This window comes from Agelaius tricolor, unplaced genomic scaffold, assembly GCF_023055355.1.
Source record: "Agelaius tricolor isolate 1412-34295 unplaced genomic scaffold, bAgeTri1.0.p SCAF_14, whole genome shotgun sequence".
NCBI classification, from domain to species: Eukaryota; Metazoa; Chordata; class Aves; order Passeriformes; family Icteridae; genus Agelaius; species Agelaius tricolor.
In genome coordinates this window covers 15,170,275-15,190,451 of record NW_027269274.1, presented here as the reverse complement: position 1 = coordinate 15,190,451, position 20,177 = coordinate 15,170,275, and the positions used below count along the sequence as shown (strand labels likewise).

The window sequence follows — 20,177 nt, the reverse complement described above, 5'->3', positions numbered from 1 at the left end:
TGATCTTCAGATTCAAAAAGAAGTACTAACCTAATCAAGCAAGTCAAATTGTCATCAGAGTCCTTTTAACCCCATGTTGCTTTTGATCACCTTGTGCCAGACACTACTGAAATGCTTAAAAGGTAAAAATCTGTCAGGCCCTGTCATCTAAGAACAATGAAAGAGGAAAGGGAACAAGGAATTTCCTGTGTTGGTAGGCAAGGGAGATCAGAATGATGCCTGAAGAGCACCTGAAAATGCTTTTGATGTTGTCACTTTGATGCTTGTTACCCATTCACTTGCTGAATGATAGCAAGGAAAAGATCATAAATGCTGCTGATCACAGAAGTGAAGCAATGAGAGGAATTCCAAAATGTTGCTGGAAAAGGAAACTAATAACCCATGCAAAATTCATCCTGTTGGCAAAATAACAGTTACCCAGAAGAAAGTTGTTCGAATGTCTGTCCCCTTTTATGTATCAGATGCATGACATGAATCTTGAGTATTGGCAGGCCTTTTGCTATTTCTGTTTGATTTTCCTTTGCCTATATCTGTTGAAATGAGTGAGAAAAACCTGGAAACACATTAAAATGAGAGGGATTTGGCAACATGTCTGTGTTCTGGCATTGCTCATCTGCTAGTGGGAACAACTAACCAACATTTGCCAACAGTGGTAATGTTTAGCCTATAGACTATATTTTGAGTTTTCTTTGTTGTTAGTTTTCTTTAGTTATTTTGCTGATCTCACCAAGGAGTAAGAGATATCTGAGGCATGAGATTATGCTGAATTAGGTTTATTTTAAATGTGTAATGAAAAGAGCCACATCATGGGAAATCTGTGTTGCAGTTTGGTTTCTAATAAATTGTACTGGGATATTTTGCACATTCTGCAATTGAAGGTAATTTTTTGTGGTGGTTGTTGTCTTTGCAGATAATGTAATAGTCAAAGTTATAACTATCTGAATAAGTCTTGAGGAGATGGCAGATTGGAAGCCTGTTTACAAGTGCTTTGTAGTGAGTGTATTGCTGAGTGCCACAGTATCTGAGCTGAGACTACACATTATTGACATGAATTTTCTTTTCCCTCATTTGATTTGCTTATAGGCCATGTACTATGTGTGCAGGGAGCCATGTACTTTTTTGTGATAAGCTGTGTCTTGGTTGTGCTGTCAGATTTCTTGAGACAACCGTAACAGCTACATACAGGGTGACTGTAACATTTGTGGGGATAAGCACGCATCATTTTCTACCTGGGCTTGCAGTCCTGGTGAGCTTTATTGACTTCAGACTTCATTTGGATTGACAGATATTTAAGCAATTCTTTCTACTGCATCCTTGATGTCCTTACTTGGTACTGAAGAATGTACAAAATTACTCTGAGATAAATGGCTTATGTCTTTGATGTTCTGTGTTCACCAGAAGTAATCATGAAAGTACTGACTGGTGTTTTTTACCCTGTTCACTCTGGATCTTGAGCTCTTGAATTCAGATGCCTGATCCTGACTGCATCTTTTCTCTGCATCTTGAAAGTGCTCAGAGCTCCTTTTGGCCTCTGCACTTTGAAAAATGAGTTAGTTGGTTTATTTTGTAGAACATTTGAAGTCAGGGTCAATGAGAGAACAATCATCTGGAAGAGTCATTTCCTGTTTCTGTGTCAGGCTCCTGATTGTGATGCTGTTGTTAATTGCAAATTCTGCTCTTAATGTTGAATTTCTTGTGTGTGTTTAGGTGGTTCTGGTTGTCTCTTCATGGTAGAGGATAATATCATTTTGATATTAGTGTTGGAAGTGGGGATAAGAACCCCTGACATTTATTCTTTTCCTTTGTGTTCTTCTTAACCCAACAGTAAAAAGAACATCCGGAAGCAGCGCATGAAGATCTTGTACAATGCGGTTCTGGAAGCTCGAGAGCCCGGCACAGGCAGGAGGCTCTGTGATCTGTTCATGGTTAAACCATCCAAAAAGGACTATCCAGACTACTACAAAATCATCCTGGAGCCAATGGACCTGAAGATGATAGAGCACAACATCCGCAATGACAAGTACGCGGCGGAGGAGGCCATGATCGAGGACATGAAGCTCATGTTCCGCAACGCCAGGCACTACAACGAGGAGGGCTCCCAGGTACTGCTGGGCTCAGCAGCCACGCTGCTCTGCTGCCTTGCAGACATCAGCTGCTCTTAGGATGCCTTCACTTCGATTATTACACACATTATTTATTGTAATTGTTTATTGAACTGAAGTAGAAATTCTCAGAACTTCTGAGAAGGGATGTCTTAGAAGGAAAACAGCTTTGTTTTCATGGAAGGGGAGAGTGTAGGAGATCAGACTAGAAGACATGACTTGTTTACCTTAGCAAAATGAGTCTGAAAGGGATATGGTCTTCATTTACAAGTATATTGTTGGGTGTGTCTATATTGTGATGTTTCTCAGGCAGCAGGAATGATGTGGAACAGGGAGGTGGTAAGCAACTTCCAGCTGTTTCTAATGAGCAACTTGGTCAACTACTGCATTTCATCACCAGGATTGGGTTTGAAGACCCAGGACTGTTCTAGTCCTTTGTACCTTGAGGGAATCTCAGTGGTTCAAGGGATCTTTCATTGTTCAGCAGAAGGGTTTGATGAAGAAGTTGATAACACAGCTGCCCCTTGCCATTTTTTAGTCTTTGGAATAGAGATGCATCTTAATTGAATAATTTTTTCAACATTTGTAGCTCACTGATTTAGAGGGTGTCATCAGTTCTGCTTACCTGTGTCAGTTAAAAAGAAAGGCTTATTTATCAAAGGTACACTTTAAATAAAACACTCCATTTTGCTTTCAGCTTTTCCAAACTAACATTGAAGTGTTTCTGAGGAGCTAGTTCTTAACTAGTAAACACAGTAAACCTTGTTTTGGTTGGATTTTGATTACTTTACTGATTAATAGGTGTACAATGATGCCCATATGCTGGAAAAGATCCTTAAGGAAAAAAGGAAAGAGCTGGGACCCTTGGCTGAAGATGATGATGTTGCATCCCCTAAACTAAAGCTAAGTAAGACAACCTTGTGCATTGCCTTGTCTCATTTCAGTATTTACAACACAATAGAGGTGAAGAGATCTTCACTGACAAGGAAAATAGAATTATATTTTCAAAATCATGATAGCAATAGCATGTCTGTATTATACAATAGAATTGAGTTTTTGCATGTAGTGTTTTCTAAGAAAAGTAACTTTGAGTGAAGAAAAAAGACTTGGGAATGGGTGGAAGGATTAAGATTTAGTCATACAGTGTTACCCAAATGTTAGATAGTGTATTATGTGATCAGTCAACTAAGGGTCTTCTAAAATTGAGCAAATCTCTTAATTTCACTGGTTAAATGTCTGGGATTTCCACAAAGTGTTAAAAAAATGTGAACTCTGTTTGGCAGATTATTGAAAGCCATGAAGAACATGGAAGTGAAGTTCCTCGGGCTGTTGCCCTTACAACCTTGCTGCTACTCAAATCTTATGTTCTCTTAATAGGTGTTCAGAATTGAGGAAACTGAGATGGATAAAATTGCACAAAAACCTTAAAGAAAATAACTGCACACAGTCCTCTTGCAAATTAAATGAGCAGCTCCTAGGTAAAGCACAGGTGTAGAGTACAGGTGCAGACTTAGAGTCTGCAGTGCGGTAACAGAGATCCTGAATTAGTCAAAAATCCAACCTGATAATCCCATGGGAGGCCTTAATTTATATTTTACTTATAATAATCTTTTCTAATTTGGCATAAACATGTCATAAAGGAGTCTGATAATATTTTGAATACTTAATTTTAGTGCTAGCCAGACCCTGTGATGACAGGATTTATAGCAGCTGCAGAGACACATTCATGGAGAGCTGTAAAACCAAAATGAATTTAGAGGAGTTTGTTAATGCTGTTAGGTAGGAAAAGATGTTTTCCTTGCTGAAGCCTGAGGAGGCCTTTGCCTGGTGGAGCATGGAGCAACATATTCTGTGTTTGCCAAAAAGAACATCAAGAAAAATTTATAGAGTTATGAGAAACAAAGGAAGCTGCAGCCTGGAACAGGCTCCGTGTTGTGAGGCTTCTGCTCACACCATGGAGTGGTTCTCCCATGAGCAGTTCTCTGGACAAAGAAATTTGCAAGTTCTCAGCTTTGTCATTTTAACTCCTTTTTTCATTTTTGTCATGTCAGGTAGGAAAAGTGGCATTTCTCCCAAGAAGTCCAAGTACATGACTCCGATGCAGCAGAAGCTGAACGAGGTGTACGAGGCGGTGAAGAACTACACGGACAAGCGCGGGCGGCGGCTGAGCGCCATCTTCCTGCGCCTGCCCTCCCGCGCCGAGCTGCCCGACTACTACGTCACCATCAAGAAGCCCGTGGACATGGAGAAGATCAGGAGCCACATGATGGCAAATAAATACCAGGACATCGACTCCATGGTGGAGGACTTTGTCATGATGTTCAATAACGCTTGCACGTACAATGAGCCCGAGTCTTTGATTTATAAAGATGCCCTGGTGCTCCACAAGGTTCTGCTTGAAACTCGGAGAGAAATAGAAGGAGATGAGGATTCTCATGTGCCCAATGTCACTTTGCTGATTCAGGAACTTATCCATAACCTCTTTGTATCTGTTATGAGCCACCAGGATGATGAGGGCAGATGCTACAGCGACTCCTTAGCTGAGATTCCTGCTGTTGATCCCAACTTCCCAAATAAACCTCCTCTGACTTTTGATATTATCCGAAAAAACGTTGAAAATAATCGCTATAGAAGATTGGACTTGTTCCAGGAGAACATGTTTGAGGTGCTGGAGAGGGCACGGAGAATGAACAGGTGAGCAAACCCTTATTTTTCAGGTATCCTTATCATGACATTTGCATTTAATGTTAGACAAAGGCTGAAGTTTTTTAAGGTGTTTGCTTTCCTTGATATGAGTATTTGGAAAACTAAATCTCAGGAGCTCTGTCAGGTCTTCAGTGGAACATTTGCTTTGATTTGAAAACAAGGAAGAAGTTAGTTTTCTGCTAAGAGATCATTTTGACAATAATCTTCCAAAGGAGCACCTTATGACAAAAAGGTTCCCACTAACTTTGAAATTGAAAAAGGGAAGAGAGCTGTTCTCTAACTGTTCAAATAGTGAATTACTCTTTTGGAGCAGTCACACCTGGTTGACTTATGGTTCCATATAGTTTTTTGAGCAAAAACTATGAACACTTGCAACTTCTCATAGTGTTTTGCTTGAATTCAGTAGCCTTTTTGGGAATGTGCAGGTGAGAGCTTGGCTGTGAAGAGAGGAGGTAAAAATGATCTTAAAACATCTACTGAGAGGAGTATGGATAGTTAAAATAAGTCACTTTTGTTAATAGTACTGTTATTACTCAAGTTTCCAGAAGTTAATAAATTGTGGAGGTCCAGCGACAAGTAGCCTTGGTCACAACTAGTTACCTTTGATTTTCCTGGCATTTCAGGACTGGTGTGTACCAAAATACTGTTGTGGGTGAACTATAATGCAAATTGACAGTGGACTAACAGGTGAACCATCACTTAATGCTTCATGGCTTCAAGTCAGTCTCTCCTGCTGCTTATGAGTAAGCAGAGAAATCCATCGGCAGAGTGAAACTTTCAATTGATCACAAAGAATGGTGATTGATGGGTGCGTTTAGGCTCCTGTTTGACCTTGCACAAACTGTGGTTTTACCCTGTTGCTGATGTTTTTGTACAGGACTGATTCGGAGATCTATGAGGATGCAGTGGAACTTCAGCAGTTCTTCATTAAAATTCGAGATGAACTGTGTAAAAATGGAGAGATTCTGCTGTCACCTGCTCTCAGCTACACCACCAAGCATCTTCACAATGATGTAGAAAAGGAAAAGAAGGAAAAGCTGCCCAAAGAAATAGAGGAGGATAAGCTCAAAAGGGAGGAGGAGAAGAGAGGTAGCTACTTTTGTTTCATTAATTTTGAATGTACCAAATGAGAAATGTACCCACACATGTAATGTGTTTCTGCAGCTTTGCCTGCTGAAAGGGCCTCAATAGTCTGCTTGTTCCCCAGTCTTTTATTTTCAAGTTATGAGAGATATATTTTATTTTAATCTTTATCAGCCAGGCCAGAGAGCTTTTAAGAAAGAGATGTAGGTAGATATTATCCCTGTATGAACTCTTTAGTCAGAATACATTAGGGTACCAGTATTATTTCAAGGATATTATAAAAAAAACAGTAGTTTTTTACTTCAACTTTCTGCTGATAATAAACTTAATGATGTATATTCCCACTGACCTTTTAGTAATTTTTTTTGACAAATAATGATGGTGTTGTCTGTGCTCATGCTTTTAACACTGCTGAAGAACTGAGGTTTGATAAACCTTTTGTGCTTTGGCTACTGTGGATGTGCAGAGGAGTGGACTTGCACTATTTTGTAGGGCATGAAGCGTACCCTGAAGGTCCTTTATTTCACAGTTCCTGGTTGTTTGTGTGTGCTCCATTGTGCACCATGTTTAAAGGAATAAATAAGCTCTCCAACTGCACCTCTTCACAGACAGGAGCACAGCTTTTGGCAATTTTGTCCACAAATGATCTGTCATGGTTGATCTTCCCTCATAGATGTCAGCAGCAGTAAAGCCTGGTTACTCCAGACTCAAAGTGAGGCACTGACATCAAGAATCTTGGCTAATATGGAAATATGACATTACTAACATCTGGTTTTCCCTTTCTGAAATAAGAAGCTGAAAAGAGTGAAGATTCCTCTGGATCAGCTGGGCTGTCGAGTTTGCACCGGACCTACAGCCAGGACTGCAGCTTCAAGAACAGCATGTACCACGTGGGGGATTATGTGTACGTGGAGCCTGCAGAGACCAGCCTGCAGCCTCACATCGTCTGCATCGAGAGGCTGTGGGAAGATTCAGCTGGTAAGGGTGTCCTTACTGCAGGGAAACATGGGGTGAAACTTGTTAGTAGTGTTTTAAGCTTCTACTGTATTTGCAGGGACCCCCGTGGCAGGGAGGTATAATGAATCTGACTCCATGTTCTCAGAAGGCTAATTTATTACTTTATAATACTATATGGTATTAAAGAATACTATACTATATTAAAGAATACAGAAAGGATACTTACTCAATGCTAAGAAGCTAATAATGAAAACTCATGACTCTCTCCAGAGACACAGCTTGGCACCAACTGGCCAAAAAGTCAAAACAACTCCCACCAGAATCCAATGAAACAATCACCTGTGGGTAAACAATCTCCAAACACATTCCACATGAGCAAAACTCCAAACACAATCTCTGTTTTCCACATGAGAAAAACAGAGGAGAAGCAAATGAGATAAGAATTGTTTTCCTTTTCTCTGAGGCTTCTCTGCTTCCTAGGAGAAAGATCCTGGGCGAAGGGATTTTTTCAGAGAATGTGAATGCTGCAAGCTTCCAATTTGATTTTTTTTTTCCTGTGTAGATGTTACTTATTTTATTTGCAGAACTGTTTGTACCGGTGAATATTTTTCTGTTGCTGTTTCTGAGTTCCTTTTTTCTAAAGGATATTACAAACAGAAAATTCTTGGGACAGCATGGGCTTTTTTTGGTGTTCATTTCTGCCTACCCTCAAATTGTAAGCCTTGCAGGGGTGGGATTCTGAGTGGGATGGACTCCTTGTAATTTAGGTACAGAAGAGCACTGTTTTTCTGTGCTGAGAAACCTGACCCAAAGATGGGCACAGGCTTCCTTTGATTTAGAAAAATAGTACATATTTGTAACTTCTATATAAATCATTGTTATCAATTTGAGTTTGTCATCACGGTATTTGTCACAGCATAAAATGAAAGAAATAGTTCATAAAAAACTTAAAAACAGTTAGCTGAGATTCTTTAAATAATCAGGTGGTTGTTGTGTGGACTTCAAAGCCATTTCAAGGCCTGAAAGTTGAGATCTATAAATAAGAAAGAATTTCTCCTTTATTTTGCTGAGTCAGGATTTACTGGAGAAATAACAATTGTCAGGCTTTTTAAAATAACTTATTTTCCTTTTCAGAAAAGTTGAATATTACCTGTTTAAAAGCAGATTACTCCTAGTATAAATGACTGCATTGCTATTTGATTAATCAGTCAATTGCTAATTGTTCTTACTTGGCTCATGCACTGGAGAATGTCATTTTACATTTTTTTCTTTCTATCTCCCTTCTCCTTTTTTTTGTTGTTGTTTTCTATTTTAAAGGAGAGAAATGGCTCTATGGCTGCTGGTTTTATCGACCAAATGAAACTTTTCATCTTGCAACACGAAAATTCCTGGAGAAAGAAGTTTTTAAAAGTGATTATTACAGTAAAGTTCCTGTTAGCAAAATTTTAGGCAAATGTGTGGTCATGTTTGTCAAGGTGAGAGACTGTTCAGACTAATTTATACAATTATAAATATATAAAATTATAATTTTATATAATATTTATAATATAAATATTATTAAAAGTCATTCTTTCTGCTATTTCCTGTAGAGCTGTAGGCACTCTAACATAGAGACATTCCAGTTATATCTAAATAAAATAGGACTTGCTCCTGTGGGCTGTTTGGATCTTTTCTTCCTGAGATATGTGGGTCACCCAGGTGATGGAGGTTCCCTGTGCTGGTTGATTTGTGGTTATGGTCAGCCCTGGCTTGGTGAATTGTCCTTTTCCCAAGTCAAAGCTCAGAAATCTTGTGAAGGTGCTGCAGGCTGCAGATCTTGTACCTGTTAATGCACTGGATTGGGAAATTAATAAAACCTAACTCTTCTCACATGCCCAACCTGTACTGAATTAGCTCCTTCTCCAAAGGTGGGATTTCTTGTTTGTTGTTACTCTTGGTAAAACTTGGCCATCAAACTGGAAGAAGAGAACTCAGCAAAAAGGCTTCTGACAGAAGCATAGAAAAAACTGAAGCCATGAGAGGGACTTCACTGTGTGTCTGTGGAGCGTGGGTGTTGCTGAAATAGTTCATATTTTTCCTTCAATCTGCAGGAATATTTTAAATTGTGCCCCGAAAACTTCAGAGATGAGGATGTCTACGTGTGTGAGTCGCGCTATTCTGCGAAGACCAAGTCTTTTAAGAAGATTAAACTGTGGACTATGCCTGTGAGCTCTGTCAGATTTGTCCCACGAGATGTGCCCCTGCCTGTGGTCAGAGTTGCTTCTGTGTTTGCCAATACAGACAAAGTAGATGAAGAGAAGCACAGTGAAACACTGGAGGACAGTAAGGTGGGAGAAAGTATCCTTCATCTTGAAAAGGTATGCAAGGGGAATGTTGATTGTATTTGACAGATAGAGAATGACAAAATATTAGCCCTCATGGCCTGGGTTTCACCACATCCAGACATAATAAAATATAAATGAATATAATATTTTTGTTATAAATTATATTACAGATATTTGTAAATTAACATGATCAAAATATAAAAAGACAGAAAATAATAAACTGGGTAAATATTTGTTACAAACCTCTTTCTTGTGATGAGGTTGGTTTGGGTTTTTTACCACTCCAGAAAGTTACACTTTTGCCATAAGGCTGCCCTAAGCCTAAAGAACCTGTAGAACTGAAAGTCTAATTTTAGTTTATGGCAGTGCTGGAATGCTTTTGTTTAGCATTTCAGTAAAACAGTCAGTAGCAGACAGCAGTAACACATAATATTCTATTGTTTGTTGCCTGTTTGTGGTTGATAATGAAGTAGTTTGTTGTCAAAATGCTTGAGAATATTTCAGTCCAACATAATGGAGAAAATGGTTCATTTACTGTACCTAGAGTAAGAAAACAAATAAATTTAGGTAAGTGTATTAAAATCAGTTAAGTTTAATTTGTTTTGTCTGAGATAAATTTAGAGCCATTAAAAATAAGAGACTCATAAAATACCTTAAATCACTAAAAAAACCCATGAAAAATCCACTTTGCATTTTCTAACAGAACCTGAGAACACAGTACCCAGCACAACCATTGTCAGCTTTTGTCAGGCACCTAGTGTGTGTTAGTATATTTATTCATGGCAAAAGATGGAATTAATTCTACTGAGAGAATGAAAACTCATAGGATCTTTTCCTTCCATGCCTTGGTGAGACAGCCTGTGTTTCCTTGGCTTTCTGGAATCCCAGGCTGAAAGATGGACTGAGGCACAATTTGAGTTTTTAGTAAAAAGTAAGAAATTAAATAGGGCAGATGGTATGAATTTGTAAGCAGTACATGGAGTGTTCACATTATTGTATAAGACAGTTGAATCATTACATTTTTGTGTCTGTTAGCTTGGCCATATATTCAGTTCTTGCTTCCCAAGCACTTTACTGGGCTTTAAACCATCAAAGCTGACAAGGCTTGGTTTGGCCAGTTTTCTTGGAAGCACTGGAACAAAAAAAAAGACCTGTAAATTACTATTCTAGCAAAATTGGAGCTTTGTGAAGTAGGAAAGCTTGTGACAGACATGGAGGGTATCTTTGGCTTTGCAGTTTTAATTCAGGAAACTTTTGCACACACATCTCTGCCTAGTGCTTGCCTATTATTGTTAACATAAAGATAAAGCAAAGCCTTTTACTGGTACCTGATATCTCTTTATTTCTGTGCTTGGTTTTCCTCCTTCTTCAAGTTTCTAAATGCTTCTTCTGCAGGACAAAGAAGATGTTCCAGTAGAAATGTCCAATGGGGAGCCAGGTTGCCATTACTTTGAGCAGCTCTGCTACAATGACATGTGGCTGAAGGTTGGGGACTGTGTCTTCATCAAATCCCACGGGCTGGTGCGGCCTCGAGTAGGGAGGTAGGGGCAGCTTCTTGTTTGCAGTTTACAGCTGTAAAAATAACTTGGATAAAAGAGGGGCTGGTTGTAAAAAGGATTAAAAGAAGGTGGGAAAAAATGTGAGTGATAGATGGAGGTGGAATTTTAGCTGCCTGATAAAAACCTGGTCTGGTTGTACAGCTGGAATTGGCTGTTCTGTATTCATCTTCCACTGATGGTCTTCCTGAACATCCTGCTGCCTCATCTGGGAGAAATGGCCTTTCATTTGTGTTGCTGGGTTGGTTTCTTTGCAGAATTGAGAAGATGTGGGTGCGAGATGGAGCCGCTTATTTCTTTGGTCCAATCTTTATACACCCTGAAGAAACTGAGCATGAGCCAACAAAAATGTTCTACAAGAAGGAGGTGTTTTTGAGTAACTTGGAGGAGACCTGTCCCATGACTTGCATTTTGGGTAATTATTAACTTTAATCTGATGGACATCTTCTTTCCCTACCCAATCTGAGGTGATTGAAGGCTATGTGTAGGCTTGATTCCAAGTATGTCTTTTTCATTGAGGGAGGGAGGGGATACTATTCAGTGAATTTCTAATATGCATTCCTGCCTGTAGGATCTGTGATGAGAATTCACTATAAGGAAGCTTTTTTACAATAAGGGAATTACATGTATGATATGAAAGTGAACATTGCAGCCAGAGAACAGAAAACTCCATTATTCTTGCATATTAATGTAATTACTCCAGTACATATTACCTGCAAAGTTGAAAGGAGGAGTTGGAGGTTGAAGTTTTATTTGCTACAGAAGATGATGGCTATGTACTTTGTTTTGGAGTTATGATGCTGAGATAAATATGGTAACTGACAGTAATCATGGGGGCTTGTGGTTTTGTGGGTTCTCTAGATCTTAAAAGCAATCCAAAGGCTGCATTAAGTTGCTGTAGGTTTCTTGTGAGTGGCATTATTTGACTGGAATATCAATTGATGTATTTTCCATAGTTGCACCAAATGCCAGGAATCTTCCAGACTTACGAGACAGGCAAAAAAATGGACTTTCCACACTTGTAAAAGAAAATCTGCAAGTGTGGCTGCCTTCTCACCCAGCTCTTTCATTTCTGCAGGAAAATGTGTCGTTCTGTCATTCAAAGACTTCCTCTCGTGCAGACCAACAGAAATCTCCGAAAACGATGTTTTTCTTTGCGAGAGCCGCTACAACGAAAGCGACAAACAAATGAAGAAATTCAAGGGCTTGAAGAGGTTTTCCCTGTCTGCGAAAGTTGTAGATGATGAAATATACTATTTTAGGTAAAAATGTGAGGGGAATGAGGGAACACTCTTCTGGATTGTAATGGACTGGCAGCTAAGCCCCCACCCAGCCTCTTGGTCTGGAATAGGGGAGAGAATCTGAAGGGCAGAAGGAAGAAAAACTCCTGGCTCAAATTAAAAACAGTTGGAAAAGTGGAGCAAAGCTACATGAGCAAACAGAGCAAGATAAGGAATGAATTCCCTACTTTTCATCAGCAGGCAGATGTTTAGCTGTTTCCTGGAAAGCAGGGCCTTGGCACCTGTAATGGGAAAGACACATGCCATAACCCTGAATGTACCTGTCCTCTCCTTCTCCCCATATTTTATTGCTGAGCACAGTGTCAGAGTATGGAATATCCCCTTGGTTGATTTGGCTTAGCTGTCCTGGTTGTCTCCTCTCCCAAATCACTGCCCAGCCCCAGCCTGCTGGGGCACAGAGTGGGGAAAAGGAAGGGCCTTGAGACTGATCTTTTCAGCACTAACTAAGCAGGACGTGTTATCCACCCTGTTGTCTCACAGATCCAAAACAAGGCACCTCTCAGCTGCTGTGCAGGGAATTAACCCCATCCCAGCTTGACCCAGGACATCCACAGAAGTCAGAGGTGTAATTTCAGATAACCACACTCTTGGGAAGAAATGCAGATAGCATCAGTCTTTTTATGGTATTAATACCAATAAATATTTTCTTTTTCTTCCTCTGACTTCAAGAAAAGTCATTACTTTATCAGATTGGTACATTCTCTTGGATATTGTGAAAATACTTAAGTCCTCATGAGTAAGGCAAATCTTTCGGTGAACATTCCTATTAATAAAATAAGAGTATTAAGTTCTAACTTAAGTAAAATGTGACATCTAAGGAAGCTGTGGTGTTAATTTCTACAGTAGAAGGCAATTAAGCACTTATATTGAAATCCCCTTCTAACTCATAAAAAATCCTTCTGACAAGTGACTGAAATGAACACTGGCCATAGACACACAAGTGGTTCTCAAAGGAAGCATAGGCACATCTCAAGTCACCATTGTTTCTATACTGTTCAGTCAGAAATTAAGAAAAGTTGATTTTTCTCTTCAAAAACAAGTTCTCCTGTAAGGTATGAGTCTATTCTCAGCTGCTTTTTGTCTTCCTCCTCCACCTTCCAGAAAACCCATAGTTCCTCAGAAAGAGCCATCTCCTCTCCTGGAAAAGAAGATTCAGCAGCTGGAGGCAAAGTTTGCTGAGTTGGAAGGAGGTGATGAGGACATGGAGGAGATGGGAGAAGAGGAAGGTGACATGACTGAAACACCTTCTATGCCTCAGCTTCAGGCCCCCTTAGCCAGTGATTTGGATATAATGCCTTATACTCCACCCCAGGTAAGGACTTTGCTTCAGGAACCCTTAAAGCTTCATAGTCCACATTCTTTTCCCAATCCAAATGAAGAAAGTAACAATTTATATACAAAAGAAATATTTATACTGAAGTTAACAAGTGCATGGAGTAAATGGCACAAAACAATGTTGACATGTGCAAATGATATCCAAGTGATAGTGTTTCATTCCATTAAAATATTTTTAAAGGAGATCATTCAGCTGAGGAAAACCCATTTTTATGTCTTAGTATTGTTTCTAATAATGGGGTTTTCTGTGACACTTGTTCAGAAGTATCAGGTCTTTACATAAAATTCAAATACAAACTTTCTTACACATGGCCTGGAATTTGTGTAACTGAGTGTGGAAGCAGAGTGAGGAACTGCTTTAGCTGGAAATTCAACTAACCAAAAAGGTTTCTTTGCTACTGGATTAAGCCCTTTATCTGTGTCTCCATACTCCCACATCCAAGCTAATGCCAAGTCTTAAAGAGGCAATGGGAAGGATCTGCTGGGAGCAGGAGGGAGTTCCAGACTCTTTTGTGACCAGCAGTGTGGATTTCTGCAGCATTGCATTGAAAGGAGGTTACCCCAGGGTAGAAATGTCTTTGGATGTTGTGAAAGAGTTGCTGAAATTGAAAGCTTTTGCCTGCTTTGAGTGTGATGTTTTGCCATGTGGGCAACCACCAAATGCATTTTCCCTTGCAAGGTTGCTCACTGCTCTTGTTTAACATGCTGAATTTTATGAGCAGCTTGAAAATTCTTGAAGAGTATTCCAGTAGAAGTGGAATTTTATCTAACAGCTATTAAACTCCAGAACTTTTAAACTTTTTTTTTCTTCTGCCAACAAAGCAGCTCTTGAAACACCTAAGAGGAGACAAGACAAGTGACAGTGTGGTATTGTGGGGCTTGGCAGATAGGTGGGTGATGCTTTCCTGCTGCAGTTTGCTGTGAATCAAGTCAAAGTACTTAAAACAAAGATGTGCAACTTCATTGTTTGCTTCAGCAATGACTGAGAAAAGGCATGAAAGGGGGTCCTGGTTGGTTTCTTCTTTTAACAAGTCTGAAAGTAAATACAGAGTTATCTGGCCCCAATGGAGAAGACTGTTCTTTTAGAAATGTGTGGATGGGAGGTGGAAAAGAACAGAGAATGCAAGAACCAAATTTGGAATTCTTACGATTTCTCCAAGTCCTGTTTGCCCTTCCAAACTGATGGGAAAGCTTTTTGATTAGGTTACTGTTATCAAAACTGTTGCAAGAACTATATAGGCAAGAACAGCTGGTAAACTTGTAGCTCTCTATTTGCAGATGTATCAGAGGCCAAAAGTATAATTAGATTTCCCTCTTTGGTTTGAGAACTCTCCATCTGCCTCTGGGGCTTGCCCAAGAAGCCAGGATGGAATTGTATCTGCCCTGTGTATCATCCCAAACTCTGTGTGGAGTTTTCTTCACTTCCCCCAGTCTTTATGTTCATAATGAAAACTTCAAGGGTGGATTGCAAGTTAGTACAGTGAAGTTTGGAATTACATTTAAATGGGCATCAGTTAATCTTGTTTAAATTGATAAGCAAGACTTTTAAAGCATCTTGGTATTACTAAAGCTTTGTTTTTAGCTGAGAGGAGAGTGTTGAACTGTGGGGCCAAAGCAGCAAGTAGGAGGAGTCAGTAACATAGTCAGAATTTCAGGAGAGGAAGGAAACAGTTGAATGTATTTTTGTTTCCTTTTTTGCCTCCACCAGGTACTTGAAAACAATGGCACTTTTCAAGATGTGACAGATTTGTAATGTTTAGGGTATGAGAAAGGCCTTAGAGGGTTTTGATGTGGTGATACCTTTATGGATCCATACTGGTCAGAGTATGGATCAATTATGGTCTCCTGTGACAAAGATAGGTGGAAGGGCCTTCAAAAAGGGGCTCCAGCTGTGGTATCTCAGTATAGACATGTCAGAATAGGTTCATTTTTTGGTGGCTGAAAACATCAAGGAGCTCTCACTGGGGGCATCCATAGCAGAAAAAGCAAAGGAGCAGAATTTCTGTTGCTCATCAACATAAGAACATGATGGGAATCTGTGGTGCAGGTAAATGGTGATCAGCAAAACTGGGCTTTGGTTTTTCAGGGGCAAACAGCTACTTATGTAATGAGAAGTGAACACTGGAGAGAAAGGAAGGTCTGGCAGGCAAAATAACATTTAGAAGGTGGAATGAAGGAGAGTAGAGATTGTAAAGGCAAAGGAGGAAGTGGAGAAGCATTTTCCTAAAATGTGAGGTGGCAAATAAACCATTTTTCTCAACTCGTGTTGGCAACATCTCTTGACAGCTCAATGGACAAATTCTGTGACATGACACAATTCCTTTTGTTCTCTTCTGGCCTTCTCTTTTGTACACTTGTGGTCATAACTGCTTTTTCTCACAGTCCACTCCCAAGTCTGTTAAGGGCAGCACCAAGAAGGAGGGATCAAAAAGGAAGATCAACATGAGTGGGTACATCTTGTTTAGCAGCGAGATGAGAGCTGTGATTAAAGCTCAGCACCCAGACTACTCCTTTGGAGAGCTCAGCAGACTTGTAGGAACTGAGTGGAGAAACTTGGAAGCAAACAAGAAAGCAGAATATGAAGGTAAGTAAAAACTGAGATGCTGAACTCTTTTCTGCCTTTTTTCTTTCTCAAGACTTTCTGTTGTTCAGATGACAGGTTTAATAAAAGCAAATATTTATGTTTGTGTTCTGGATGTACCTTAAAGAGGAGTTCATACTGAGAGATGACTGAAGAGGAGCAAAGAGCGTGTTTCAGTTATGTAGAGCACAACTGATAATTTAAATGTCGTTGCCACAAATAACCAAATGAACAAAGTCCAATTAGAAGTAAAGGGGTATGGAGCTCCTGGGCTAGAAGTCAGTTGAAAAAATATTTTGTCAATGTTTCCTTAAAGAAGGACTGAGGGGTATTTTGGACAAGAAGCTCTTGAGAGCTGTAGCAGCAGGTAAGAAAGGCTTACAGGGGAGTGGGGGAAAGTTCATTATTAACAGTACTTAGAGTCCTAAGAGGCTGTGTACTGTAGTGTAAATATGACCTATTGTTCAATACAGTATTAATCAACTGTTGTAACTCATTTTTTGAGAGATTTTGTATCCTGAAGAAGGCCTAGGAATATTTCATAATCATGAGATACTTTAGACCTATCTTTCTCCCCTTTCCTCCCTTCTTTTCCTCAGTTCCTTCCCTCCTTTCCTTTCTTTGCCTTCCTCCTTTTCTTCCCTCCCTCCTTTCCTTCCATTCCTTCCCTCCCTCCTGATAAACAGTCACTGCGTTTTAACTTTTATTTGATTGAAATAAAATACAGCTGATCTTTAACAGCCAGCCCTTACCCAAGCCAAAAACATGGGTTTGACATCCATAATCACTTCTCTAGTTAATAGCATGTCAACACTATTAACTACTGTATTGATGCAACTTTATTTTAAATAAATGCTCCTTTGGATAGGAACATTTCAACACCTGGGAAAGTTATGGCCCAATTCAGTTCTAACTTTGGAAATGAGATTTGATAGGTTTTCTGCACACTCATAACTTAAAGGCAGCTTTGATCTTGAGGCTGGAAGCTTGCATGCTGTCACTGTGCACTCTCAGCCACCTCAGTCCTTTCTGATTTTCAGTAGCACCTCTTTGCAGCTCTGGAGGGAAGCACAGCACCCTTTGCTCTGTGCCAGTTTGCTTTGCAGATGCTGAGAAGGGAAATGGTAACGCTCTTTCTTTGTGACACTGCTGGGGCTTTACTTTGTTCTGTAGTTGTTTCCTTTTACACCCTTCTAGGTGCATGTGTGATCTTTTTATTGGCAGATGCCTCCTTACAGCCTCCATCCTTCAGCAGGAGGATGGCTGGCATGTCACTGCTTTCTTGCTTAGAGCAGCTTGAAGTCCTGCACTTCTGCAGGAGGGCTCTGTTTGTCCACCGTGTTAATGATTGTCTGTGTGCTTCCATTTGAATCTTCCTTCTCTACTCAATTTTTCCAAAGCTTTTGGGGTTTGAGCTGCAGTTTCCCTGGCTTGGTGTCTGACCTGAACTAGACTTACTTTTACTTGGTTTTAAGGGGTTGGCATGGGGTAAAAAAGTGTCCAAACTGTGTTTGCTTACCATGCGTGAAAGGAGAGAAACTCCACTCCTTCCACTGTGGTGAATTAGAATTCATGTGTTCCCTGGTGTGGATGTGAACCAGGGAGCAGGGAGTGGGCATGGTTTGACATCTTAGTGAAAAAAGGGTGCTGCCATTTTCTGGTGAGAAGTAGTTTACATTTTAGATCCATTTTGACCCACCGAAAATTTTGTTTGGTTTATGTTCAGGGTGTTAGTTGTTTTTTTAGCAATAGTTGAGTAGAGAGGAGGCTGTGTTGGAAGTGCCTGCTTGGCTAAATAAAGTAAAATAAAAGGGATTGAAGGAAAGGCCTGTTGTAAGGAAAAGCTCTGTTCAAAGCAGAAAGTCTCTTCCCTGTCTCTTGAGATGTGATGGAAATGTTTGAATGATCTCAAGTCCTGGCCTATGTGATTTGGGTTTATTATTGAGTTTTAGGGTGAATGCTTTAGGCTGAACTTTGAGTTCTCTCCTCCAGTTCCCTCTGGCAGTGTTATTCCATTTGTTACTTCTGTGGCAGTCAGGGCATGAAAGGGGCTAGGTAAAACTTGAGTACTGTCTTACATCAAGTCCTTCTTCAAACCTCAGCACTCTGAAGTCTGATAAAGCTGAACACTTAGCAGTAATTTCTCATTCATCAGAATGTCTCTTTTGCTTTTGTCTGACCATTTTTTGTTTTTTTAGCTGGCCAAAAGTAGGTGAGAGTCAGAAGAACTACTTCATCTTTTCCCAAAGTGCTTGCTGTGCTCTGGAGAGGATTTTCTCATTTTTTTTACTTCAGGATCTGCCTTTAAATATCTTGTGTATTTTGTGCTCAACTGCATCTGAGTTGCCTGTATAAATGTAGGAGTTCCTCTGCGTCGTCATCACTGCCTGAAATTGCAGAAGTGGGAAGAAGGAAGGAAATGCCTTTGGAATGAAACTGGTCTTTGAGTGTATGGAAGTAGTGCTAGAAGCTGCACAAACAGGTTCTAGAGGAGTCAAAAGTGTGGTTCAATGTCCTAGAGGAGGCGCGTAACACTGGCAGGATGCATAACTTAATCTCCTTGATAAACTTCTTCTTAGCCTTCATTTGACAGAGGACCTTGATTGCTGGTTTAGTGCAGTTTCCATCTTTCACCAACTGCAAGAGAGAACTCATGGCCCTGCATTCACTGTTGTTAAAAATTGCTGGAGATGTATTCTGCATCCATTTATTCTTCTTTGTTCCTCATTGTGCCAGTCAGACACAATGTTCAGAATAAACAAAGCAGGAACTTGAATGCCCCCAAAGCACCTGGGGTGGGCATTCAGTATTTCTCCTTTTTTGTTTGCTTGGGTTTTGGTTTTTTTTTCTTTCTTCTTCCCATGACCCTTTGCCCTTCCCTTAATATAAAATTGTCCTCTGGTCAGATTACCCTGCAGTAGATCTTTTGTTCTTGCAGTCACAGTGAGAGACTTGATTGAGATAATGACCAGATTCATCGTACAAAGGACACACATGACCTCCAGTGAGCAGCACAATGTGAGTTAGACATCTTCAGAAAAAAAATAACTCCTAGGGGTCCAAACGGGGAAATGACAGAAGGAGGCAGAGAAAAATATTTTTGGTTTATCAAACTGCTGCTTGTTATGTTCCAAAAGCTAAGGACCAATCTGCACTAGGGAAACTTTACAAGTGCTCCCCTATTTTGCCACCACTCTTCAGCTGCATCAGTAGTAAAATACACGGGGAGCCCAGAAATGACCGTGCCACCAGCTGGCACTGCCGTCTGCTCTTTGCAGCATTCTTTAGGGCACACCTGGCAGACATGGGGCTTCAGTTCCCACAGCAGCTGGTAGAGGATCCACCCAAGAGCTGATGGCCTTGGCTGCAGCTGGTTTGGCTGAGCCAGTGGTGTCAAAACAGGGAATGTTTTGCCACGTCCTAGTGCGGACCGAGCCTAGTGCTGGACTGCTGCTTCATGTTGGTAACACTGGTGTTATTATCATCAAATTTGTTCTTTTAATTTTTTAAAAAATTTTATTTTATTATTTATTTTAATTATTTATTTTTTTAGAAAGAGATAAAACTTTGTGGAATATTTTTCATGAAAGGTTCTCTAAAAGTCTTAGCTGCAGCCACATGAAATCAAATCATATGCTGTATAAAAAAGATTCATCTGTTCTACTTTATATTTGACTAAACTATGCCAGTGTCTGACTAGTCCTTTTTAATGAACAGATAATATTTTGAAAGTCTGGGTTACAAAACAGAACTGAAAATCTAAAATACTTTTACAGAGCGGGCAGCTAAAGTTGCTGAGCAGCAGGAGAGAGAGCGAGCAGCACAGCAGCAGAATTCCTCCCCCCGGGCAGGCACTCCTGTCGGGGCTCTTATGGGGGTGGTGCCGCCACCAACACCAATGGGAATGCTCAATCAGCAGTTGACACCCGTTGCAGGTAAAACGTAGGAGCTATGACCATTTTTTCCTCATCCACTTTATCAACCCCCCTTCATAACTCTGAACAAACACTCTCTTGGGTCACGTTGGAAGCAAAAGCTCAAACTCTTCAGTCCTTCTTCATGATGAACGTGCCTAGTGCAGCAGTGGCCTGGTGTCCAGGGAAGCAGGGTCCTCCTCGTGCAGTGCTCCTGTTCTGGTAGTGTGCAGTCGTGTTTATTCACTCTGCCTTGCAGAGTTCACCTTCAGCCCTGCTGTGGCAGGAGGCCAGTAGCTAAATAGTCTTCTAGTGCAT

At 40.2% G+C, this 20,177-nt stretch overlaps 1 protein-coding gene across 20 annotated transcripts in view; it reads left to right on the top strand.

The window, feature by feature from the left end:
• PBRM1 (polybromo 1) overlaps positions 1-20,177 on the top strand; it is a 57,429-nt gene that overhangs the window by 25,096 nt on the left and 12,156 nt on the right. For 12 of the 20 annotated variants that reach the window (XM_071439870.1, XM_071439879.1, XM_071439868.1 and 9 more), the window contains 13 exons: positions 1,826-2,102; positions 2,904-3,009; positions 4,154-4,796; positions 5,686-5,897; positions 6,684-6,869; positions 8,166-8,323; positions 8,939-9,205; positions 10,568-10,713; positions 10,986-11,143; positions 11,807-11,990; positions 13,131-13,341; positions 15,747-15,948; positions 19,722-19,880. In XM_071439870.1, coding sequence (XP_071295971.1) covers positions 1,826-2,102; positions 2,904-3,009; positions 4,154-4,796; positions 5,686-5,897; positions 6,684-6,869; positions 8,166-8,323; positions 8,939-9,205; positions 10,568-10,713; positions 10,986-11,143; positions 11,807-11,990; positions 13,131-13,341; positions 15,747-15,948; positions 19,722-19,880 — 2,909 coding nt within the window. The remainder of the gene's footprint in view (positions 1-1,825; positions 2,103-2,903; positions 3,010-4,153; positions 4,797-5,685; positions 5,898-6,683; positions 6,870-8,165; positions 8,324-8,938; positions 9,206-10,567; positions 10,714-10,985; positions 11,144-11,806; positions 11,991-13,130; positions 13,342-15,746; positions 15,949-19,721; positions 19,881-20,177) is intronic. The other 8 variants (XM_071439883.1, XM_071439886.1, XM_071439881.1 and 5 more) reach the window with 2 other exon arrangements.